Source organism: Medicago sativa, chromosome 7 (genome assembly GCF_051527215.1).
Source record: "Medicago sativa cultivar Bolivia chromosome 7, Bolivia_mono, whole genome shotgun sequence".
NCBI classification, from domain to species: domain Eukaryota; kingdom Viridiplantae; phylum Streptophyta; class Magnoliopsida; order Fabales; family Fabaceae; genus Medicago; species Medicago sativa.
In genome coordinates this window covers 26,521,557-26,532,064 of record NC_140755.1, presented here as the reverse complement: position 1 = coordinate 26,532,064, position 10,508 = coordinate 26,521,557, and the positions used below count along the sequence as shown (strand labels likewise).

Here is a 10,508-nt window from a genome sequence, read left to right as displayed (position 1 = left end):
CTCTGCATGCGTTAGAACCAGCTGCCACTTCTCCTTGCTTCGTGATCCGTATCCCTTCTTGGTTCCCAAAACGTGATCCACTTTGTGCCCAAAACGTGAATAATTTCTTTCTGGCGTGATAGATTTCTTTTTATAGGTTATGTAACCTAGTTTCCTTTCTTCCTCCACATCCTGTTTCTTTTCCAATACGGTTCAGCCCACAACTTTGGCAAACAATCCAATTGGTTTATCAATTCTAGCACCCCACAAATGCTGCACGTGTGGCTTTAGTTTCTTTTGTTTCAACTTATCAATTTCCTTAGCCAATCACATTCATCATAAAACCATGTTTTTTGTTTCATTCAATTTCCTAGTCACTAATTGACCAATAATAATAGTAATAATACACTACTTGACTCAATAAATCAATAACGACAATTTATTTAAAATGATTCTAAATGAAATACTAAACTAATAAAATAGACTAAAAACCTAACTAAAAAGACTCTGAAAATATGGAATGACGTACTGTCATCATAACCCCAAACTTAAACTGTTACTTGTCCTCAAGGAACAAACTTGTTAAATTGACAATCGACAGTAAAATAACAATTACCTGATCAAAAGATAGTACCCAAAAGTTCATCTCCTTACTAGCTAAAGATGAGCTAGTTTGACTTGTAAGCATCCACCAATTCACAACTCCACGCAAAAATTTGAAAAGGGTTCACACACAATCGACATGCAATCTACATATTACCATACGCTTGAAAAGTTTCTAAACGTCAATCAAAATCAATGTCAATGCACACTTTGAGGTCTTAAAGGGTTATAACGGGGCTTAGGTGAAGGTGGGATAATATTTGGATAAGTAGGCTACACAAAATTTGAGTTAGGCACTCCTAAGGAAATTAAAGCACAAATTCAATCCATCATTCACCTTTGGAATAACAATTCTTGTAAAGGTACAAGAGAACACTTGTAACTATTGGGACAATCGAGTTTAAAGTTACTCGGATTTTCAATGTTTTATCCCTTTTTCATTCTTTTTCTTTTTTTTTGATACACCATTTTTGTGTGTATTTTTCATGATAATGTTCTTTCTTTGTTCTCTAGTACCCCCACCCCAAACTTAGTTGGTTGCAAATTCCAATAGCAACCCCAAACTTATTATTTAGCAACATTTTACAATGCCTAACTCAGAAAAAACTATATGGGACAAGTCCTAAAAGTCTCTAAGCTTGTAATGCAGTTTGTCACCGAACAAAAAGTTCTAAACCTACTGGCTCAATTTGGCTAAGAAAAGGATAAAATATAACAGTTAAAATAAGGGTAGGCTTCAAAAAGGCTCACAGGACCAAGCACTTTTGCCTCAGTGTGCTAATGACAAAGATCAATCGACAGTAGAGAAACAATGCAAGTTCTAGAAATGTAAAAGCATGGAACACTCTATATAAGTAAATTGAAAAAATAAAATTTGGCCATGAACCTTACAGTTTAGATTTCTGGGAGTTGTGACTACCTATCTTTAATTGCCGTACACTTCGCCTTTGAATTTCTAGTCACTACCTCCTTATGAACTTTTTGGAATACCACTTGAATAAGCAATTGTTACTAAACTGGAAAAAGTCAAGAAACAAGAAAATTCATTAATAATAAACAAGCAAACAATTAAAGTTACTGAAAAAGGGAATTAAACTGACACGACTGACATCTGACAAGTTATTGAAAGAAAAAAAAAATAAGAACTGACGTGGACTTTGATTTTTTTTTGTCCATCTTTTCAATTTTTTTTTGTTTATTTATTTTTTTCTTCATTTTTTATTTTACTGAATAAAAATACCTGCAAAATAAAAAACATAAAAAAAAATAAAAAAATAAAGGATGAGTTGCCTCCCACCAAGCGCTTTCTTTTACGTCATTAAGCTTGACGCCTCAGCCACTGTTAGGGTGGCAAATATGAAAGAAAGAATATATCATCTTTTTTCTTCCTCTTGTTTGGTAGGAATTCCATGAACTTCATACAAAGAAGCAGATGCTCCCATGATCCAACTGCTAGACTTTCAGCATTTGAGCTCTCCCACCATAAAGAAGAATAGATATACCTTTGCAAAGGAATGATTTCTTTCAACCCCATTGGTTGAGACTTCAGGTAGAGACCAACACTCCTCACTTGTGCATTTTCTTCCACCACAACATGACACTCAGTCTCCATCTCAACCAGCTGCTTCTCACATTCATTCGCTTTCCCAACAAGATCACCACACTGAACTTCAAATTTCTCAAATGAAACTTGATTTAATATCAAGAAATCATCTAAAATATTTTGAAGCTGAGTATTGTAATCGATGTTGATAAGCTCTTTCAGCCCTTCGCAATATGTACCCTGATGATTCGCCTCATGATCACATCTCGCATTTAATCTTGAGATTTGATTGTCCCGTTGTTCTATCTTCCAAGAAAGCAAATGTTTTTCATACTCCAACGTAACAATCTCTTCTGTGTCATAGAGGCGTAACATGTCTACGAACCTGTCCATCATAGCGACAAAACTTGGATAAACTTTTTAGTAGCACTGTACAATGAGAAGAAAACTAAAAGCATAAATCTATTTTTTTTTCAATATATATATATATATATATATATATATAGGGGAGGGATATTTTGACTCCAAGAGTAACTCAAAAGAGTTACTCCAAATCTAAACCCTTCATCTTAATAAAAATTAATAGCTAGGATTAACTCCTAATAATCCCTAGGTGGGGCTAAATCAGGAGCAATGCATATGTGTGGCTTATTCATCCCTTTCAACCTAGCAGTGTTCAGTGGCAATGGCAAACGCCTTTGTCTACAAATGCCATGCCTTTGATTTTCAATTTCGGATTTCTAAGACTTCTGTTTTTCAATTTTAGAATTTCAATTTTCAATATCGTTTTATTCTTCATTAGAAAATTGATTCATTCTTTCTAGGTTTTCTTTTGATCCGTTTCTGTATTGATGAAGCACCATCGTCCATCAATTTAATATATGAATCAAACCTTTTAACAAAACTGCACCAAATTATTGAAAATATTGTGTTTCAAAACCCGTTGATTGCAAATTAAAAGGTCATGAGTGGCTTCCGATTATACATGGAATTTTGATGAAACCGATTCCTTGTGCACAATGATTTGTAGCAGTAAAACAATATAACAAAATTGTGAAACCGTACCTCTAATAATTCTTTTGGATTGAATTCAAGGCAACACATGTATCAGTATGTATCAAAAGCCATTTTCCAAGTGTTTTGCCGTCGGAATTAGGAAGATGATTTGTAGCAGTAAAACAATATAACAAAATTGTGAAACCGTACCTCTAATAATTCTTTTGGATTGAATTCAAGGCAACACATGTATTAGTATGTATCAAAAGCCATTTTCCAAGTGTTTTGCCGTCGGAATTAGGAAGAAGGCGTAGAAAGATCATACTATAGGGATGATTAAGAATCAATTATAGCCATTAATTAATATTAGGATGAAGGGTCAAGATTTGGAGTAACTCTTTTGAGTTACTCTTGGAGTCAAAATATCCCTCCCCATATATATATATATACAAAAATATAAATGACAGAAATCCTGAATAAAAACAAAATTGCCAAGTTGAAATGATTTAACAATCCCCGACGACGCCGCCAAAAACTTGATAAACTTTTAGCAAGTGTACTAAAAATGCATCGAAGTAATAAAATTTATAAGATTCGTCCCCACAGGGACTGTTTCAATTTATACTCGGCAATAATGTTATTATTAAGGATGTATTAAAATGGGGGTTGCCCTAGGCAGTTGGTTTGATTGCAATGATAAATAAATAACTGAAAAATAAAATTGGTTTTGAAATAATTTTAGAGAAATGACTAAGCCATTCGATTCATCTATACATCACTCATTAGTAACCTGTTTCTTAAGCCTACGAATGTCACAAAGTCAACGACGAATTAACAAATTAACTTAGGTCAATCCCTTGATCCTAAGTCCTCTCATCTAATCATAATTCCCTACTTCCTTATGTGAACCTATAATCATCAAAGCCTATTGAGTCCGTTAATTCAATTATCATTATCTAACAACGCTCCATCCCTAGATTGTCCGTTAGATAGAACAGCATAAATATTTCCGAGATACACGCTAGTGTCAATAGTCATATATTCTCTTAAAACAATTATATTGGGTCAGAATCATAAAAGCATTAAGAACAAGATATACTGAATAAACTAGATTGACATTCATAAACGTAAGAGTTTCAAGTTACATCACATGAGCTAGTACAGAATCATCTCTTGACCTAATCACAGGAAAACTTAGCAATTCATAATAAAAGGATCAAGCAATATTAATAAAAGAAATTACAAGGTTTTAATCATGAGAATTTCTTCAATTTGATATGCTATGGCCCTCTCTGCATGCGTTAGAACCAGCTGCCACTTCTCCTTGCTTCGTGATCCGTATCCCTTCTTGGTTCCCAAAACCTGATCCACTTTGTGCCCAAAACGTGAATAATTTCTTTCTGGCGTGATAGATTTCTTTTTATAGGTTATGTAACCTAGTTTCCTTTCTTCCTCCACATCCTGTTTCTTTTCCAATACGGTTCAGCCCACAACTTTGGCAAACAATCCAATTGGTTTATCAATTCTAGCACCCCACAAATGCTGCACGTGTGGCTTTAGTTTCTTTTGTTTCAACTTATCAATTTCCTTAGCCAATCACATTCATCATAAAACCATGTTTTTTGTTTCATTCAATTTTCTAGTCACTAATTGACCAATAATAATAGTAATAATACACTACTTGACTCAATAAATCAATAACGACAATTTATTTAAAATGATTCTAAATGAAATACTAAACTAATAAAATAGACTAAAAACCTAACTAAAAAGACTCTGAAAATATGGAATGACGGACTGTCATCAGTTAGGTGTCCACTTACCCCTCGGGTCGGGTTGCTGACTTATTTTTCTCTTCAATACAAGTTCGCCTTCCTTGAATTTACTAGGTCGAACTTTCTTGTCAAAAGCACTCTTCATACGTACTTGATACAACTGTCCATGAGCCAAAGCATCCATGCGTTTTTCTTCAATCAAATTCAACTGATAATACCGACTTTGACACCATTCAGCCTCAGTTAATTTTGCTTCCATGATCACATGAAGAGATGGAATCTCCACTTCCAGAGGGAGAACTGCTTCCATACCATGTACCAGAGAAAAAGGAGTTGCCCTGGTTGAACTACGCACCGTAGTACGGTAACCATGCAGGGCAAACGGCAGCATCTCATGCCAATCTTTGTAGGTAGTGACCATCTTTTGAATAATCTTCTTGATATTCTTGTTAGCGGCCTCAACTGCACCATTCATCCGAGGTCTATAAGGAGAAAAGTTGTGATGTTCAATCTTGAATTCCTCACATAAAGCTTGCATCATGTTATTGTTCAGATTGGAACCATTGTCAGTGATGATCTTACTGGGAACACCGTATCGGCAGATGATGTTATTCTTGATAAACTTCACTACCACTTGCTTGGTCACATTTGCATAGGAAGCAGCTTCAACCCACTTGGTGAAGTAGTCAACTACCACTAGAATGAAACGATGCCCATTGAAAGCTTTTGGCTCGATTCTTCCGATCATGTCAATGCCCCACATAGAGAAAGGCCATGGGGAAGAGATAACATTGAGAGCATGTGGAGGCACATGAATCTTGTCAGCATAGATTTGGCATTTGTGGCATCTCTTGGCATGTTTGTAGCAGTCATGCTCCATAGTCATCCAGTAATAGCCGGCTCTTAACAGTTTTCTTGACATAGTGTGACCTGTAGCATGGGTTCCGAAGGTACCGTCATGTACGCCATGCATCAGTTTCTCAGCTTCTTGTTCATCAACGCATCTCAACAAGATCATGTCATAGTTCCTCTTGTATAGGATTTCTCCGTCCAGAAAGAATCTACTAGCCAATCTTCTCAGGGTCTTCTTATCTTTGTTGGAAGCACCAGGTGGATATTCATGATACTGTAAGAACTGTTTGATGTCATAATACCAAGGCTTTCCATCATTCACATCTTCATCAGCCTGACTAGGCACTTCTTCAATAGTGAACACATGAGCAGGTCTATCAAGACGTTGCACCTTGATTGTGGGCACATCATTCCAGTGATTCACACGAAACATTGAGGATAAAGTAGCAAGGGCATCAGCCATCTGGTTTTCATCCCGAGGGATATGGTGTAGCTCAACCTTTGTAAAGTATGTCAACAGACGTCTTGCATAGTCACGGTAAGGAATCAGCTTCTCATGATGGGTCTCCCATTCACCTTTTATCTGATTAATAACAAGTACGGATTCTCCATAGATGTCAAGACGTTTGATTCTCATGTCAATTGCTTCTTCAATTCCCAAGATACATGCTTCATATTCAGCCATGTTGTTTGTGCATTCAAAAGTTATTCGAGCAGTAAAAGGAATGTGATGCCCCTGCGGAGCTACAATAACGGCCCCAATCCCTTTACCATTTGCATTGACAGCACCATCAAATACCAACCCCCACTTGCTATTGGGATCTGGCCCTTCACCAATCAGTGGCTTTTCACAGTCCTTTGCTTTCAGATACATAATCTCTTCATCAGGGAATTCAAACTTGATTGGCTGGCAATCATCCAGAGGTTGACAAGCAAGGTGTTCAGCAAGGATGCTTCCTTTGATCGCCTTTTGAGCTTTATACACAATATCATATTCAGACAACAGCATCTGCCAACGCGCAATCTTTCCAGTAACAGCAGGCTTTTCAAAGATGTACTTGACTGGATCCATTCGAGATATCAACCAAGTTGTATGATTCACCATATAATGACGCAGGCGTTTGGCAGCCCAAACTAGAGCGCAGCACGTCTTTTCAAGCATTGTATATCGAGTCTCACAGTCGGTGAATTTCTTGCTCAGATAGTAGATAGCATGTTCTTTTTTCCCAGTCTCGTCTTGTTGACCGAGAACACATCCCATGGATTTATCTAATACTGACAAGTACACAATCAAAGGCCTTCCTTCCACTGGCGGGACAAGGATAGGAGGGTCCAACAGGTATTCTTTAATGCTATCAAAAGCTTCCTGGCATTCCTCATTCCATACAACAGGCTGATTCTTTCTGAGTAATTTGAAAATTGGTCCACAGGTAGCAGTCATGTGAGATATGAATCTGGATATGTAATTCAGACGTCCGAGGAAACCTCTGACTTGCTTTCCAGTTTGAGGGGCCGGCATCTCTCTGATGGCCCGAACTTTGTCAGGATCAACTTCGATGCCTTTTTGGCTGACAATGAAGCCTAACAGCTTTCCAGATCTTACGCCGAAAGTACATTTGTTGGGATTCAACCGCAGCTTGTACTTTCTCAACCTTTCAAACATCTTTTTCAAGTATACAACATGCTGTTCTTCGTCACTTGATTTCACAATCATATCATCTACATATACTTCAATCTCTTTGTGAATCATATCATGAAACAAAGTAGTCATACCCCTTTGATAGGTAGCACCCGTATTTATCAAGCCGAAAGGCATCACTTTATAACAGAATGTTCCCCATGGAGTGATGAAGGATGTCTTTTCTCTATCTTCAGGCAACATCCGTATCTGGTTATAGCCAGAGAAACCATCCATAAAGGAGAACACTTTGGATTGAGCAGTACTATCAACGAACACATCAATATAAGGCAGTGGGAAGTTATCTTTCGGACTGGCTTTATTCAAATCTCTGTAATCAACACACATCCGAACTTTCCCATCTTTCTTTGGCACTGGTACATTATTGGCAATCCACTCAGGATATTCAACTGTCATGAGAAAACCTGCATCAATTTGCTTTTGCACCTCGGCCTTGATCTTAAGAGCCATGTCTGGATGAGACCTTATCAATTTCTGCTTGACAGGAGGGCATTCAGGTCTTGTCAGTATCTGATGCTCCACAATCTTAGGATCTAGACCCGGCATGTCTTCGTAGGACCATGCAAAAACATCTGGATAATCACGGAGAAGCTCAGTAATCTTCTTTTTCACTTCTGGCTCAATTGCAGCATCGATTTTGATCTCTCGTTTGTTTTCTTCAGTGCCTAGATTGACGAGCTCAATTTCTTCCTGGTGAGGCTGAATGGTTCTTCTTTCTTGCTCAAGCAGTCGAGTGATCTCACACGGTATCTCTTCATCACCTTCCTCATCTTCAGCTTCATATACAGGGAATTCAAAATTTGGAGGAAGCGTAGGGTCACTGTGCTCAACGGGTTTATTATGGTTCAATCTGCATAATATGATTGGGATGATTTTAGAAAAAGGTTTTTTCATGCAGATTTTTGAAATTAATAAGAAAATAAAGATGTTTTGGTTTTTTCTGGCATTACCATTATTTCCAAGAAAAAGGCACTAAAAAAAGTAAAAACAAAGTGTCGCGGAAAAAACGACAATTTTTATTGCTAACGGCAACGCCGAAACAAATATGCCCTTACAAAGACATCACTTTCGCCTTGGGCAGAGCGAAAGGATTGTTATTTTGAAAACAAAGAAAAGCATGAGCAACAAGACACATTACATGGAGGCATGCATGATTAAAGGAATGTCAATGGCCTCCCAATTTCTCACAGTGCCTCCTGGTACAACAAACACAGGCATATAACTACTTCCAGCAGCATCTTCGGCAATGGCGTTGATAAATCCAGCACTATAGAAGGTTCCTGTTGAAACGCCTGAGGTCGGGGAGAAGCCAAGGCCCTCTTTGCGCTTATTCTCCAGAATCTGTATCACTTTGCCCCAGCCAGCAGCTTGCCCTTCTTAAACAGCTTTCTGGGCATCTTTTAATGAGGCCATAGTAGCACTAGTTCTCCGAGGCTCCGCTCCTTCAATAGTCAAGCCCTGAAATGACGTCCCTTCATCAGACCTTGCTTCAACACAAGAGAAAGATGACACTTGGCTAACCATGTACGCTTCTTCACCATGTACAGTGACAAGCTTACCATTCCTTACAAACTTGAGCCTTTGATGCAGAGTGAAAGTTACTGCCCCAGCATCGTGAATCCGCGGCCTTCCGAGGAGGCAACTGTAAGATGCGTTGATGTCCATTATCTAGAAAGTAATCTGGAACGTCTCCGGACCAATGGTAATTGGCAGATCTACCTCTCCAAGAACATTCTTACCAGATCCGTCAAAAGCCTTAACCAAATAACTGCTTTCCCTCAGAGAAATTCCGGGATGGCTCAACTGTCTCAGTGTAGACTTGGGCATTACATTTAAGGACGATCCAGTGTCCACCAACACGTTAGATAGCATGTCAGACTTACAGTGCACTGAAATATGCAAAGCCAAGTTGTGGTATTTCCCTGCTTCGGGGAGTTCATCGTCACCAAACCACAATTTATTACAAGCAGTAATGTTACCCACTATTCCATCGAACTGATCCACGGAGACCTCATGATCAACATAGGCCTGTTCCAGCACTTTCATTAACACTTTCCTGTGGGCTTCTGAGCTCAGGAGCAAAGACAAGATGGATATTTTTGACGGAGTTTGTAGCAGCTGGTCTACAATCTTATAATCGCTCTTTTTAATAAGCCTCAAAATCTCGTCCAGATTAGATTCTTCGATAGACTGGCCCGATGGGCTGGCATTCTTGTCAACAGGAGGAGCAACTGGCGTAGTTACCGTGGCGGCAGGTGTAACAACTTTCTTCTGGAACAAGGGTTGACGGACCATTCCACTCCTCAGAGTCGCAGTTTCTTCAGCAATGTTACTAACTACAGCTGGGGATACTAGAGGCACTTCTACTCCATTCTCAATCATAGTTGCATCATACTTGTAAGGGATGGCTTTAGTAGAGGCATAAGTTACTGGACCAGGTAGCTTGATCACCAAGGGTTCGACATTCCTTGTCTGAGGTACACTCTTGGCAGGGAAATCATGAAACACTGGCAGAATCACGCAAACGTCGCTGGCAACCAAATGCTTATTGTCCATTAGGCTTTGTATATCGCCCTGCACTGTACAACAGCCCATAGGATTCTGGAGACACTCTGAACAGGAAGCATGATCATGATTAAACAAGGAAGATTGGCAGAGCTTGGCATGTAGCGGCACCAAAGGAGTATCAACATTACGGACATTTAAAGCGGGAACTTCTCGAGGAACCCAAAATATTTCAACCTTATCAAGAGCGCAGACTCCTTCGAAAGCCTCAATCATGTTAACAGCCGCATGGTTTGGAAGTGGATTGTCAAGGACGTGCGGGACACTATTTTCAAAAGTCAGCTGTCTTCTGTCTATTAGATCCTTTACAACGTACTTCAGAGCATAGCAGCCTTCAACATCGTGGCCTTGAGCGCCTTGATAGAATTCACATTTGAGATCATGTCGGAACTTGGGAGGCAATGGCGTAGGCGGAGGCTTGCCTGGCCTGGTGGCGCAATATCCTTTAGCAAGTAGGGTTGGGAGTAGACCAGCATACCGCATTGGTATCGGGGGA

At 38.9% G+C, this 10,508-nt stretch overlaps 1 protein-coding gene across 1 annotated transcript; it reads right to left on the bottom strand.

Annotated features, from left to right (window-relative positions):
* Window positions 1-1,805: 1,805 nt before the first annotated feature.
* On the bottom strand, window positions 1,806-8,229 carry LOC146905239 (uncharacterized). Its single transcript, XM_085728491.1, has 5 exons — window positions 8,167-8,229; window positions 5,827-7,150; window positions 4,985-5,088; window positions 2,005-2,245; window positions 1,806-1,822 (listed from the first exon to the last, which is right to left on the bottom strand). The coding sequence occupies exons 1-5, from the start codon at window positions 8,227-8,229 to the stop codon at window positions 1,806-1,808; spliced, it is 1,749 nt and encodes a 582-aa protein (XP_085584617.1).
* Window positions 8,230-10,508: the final 2,279 nt, after the last annotated feature.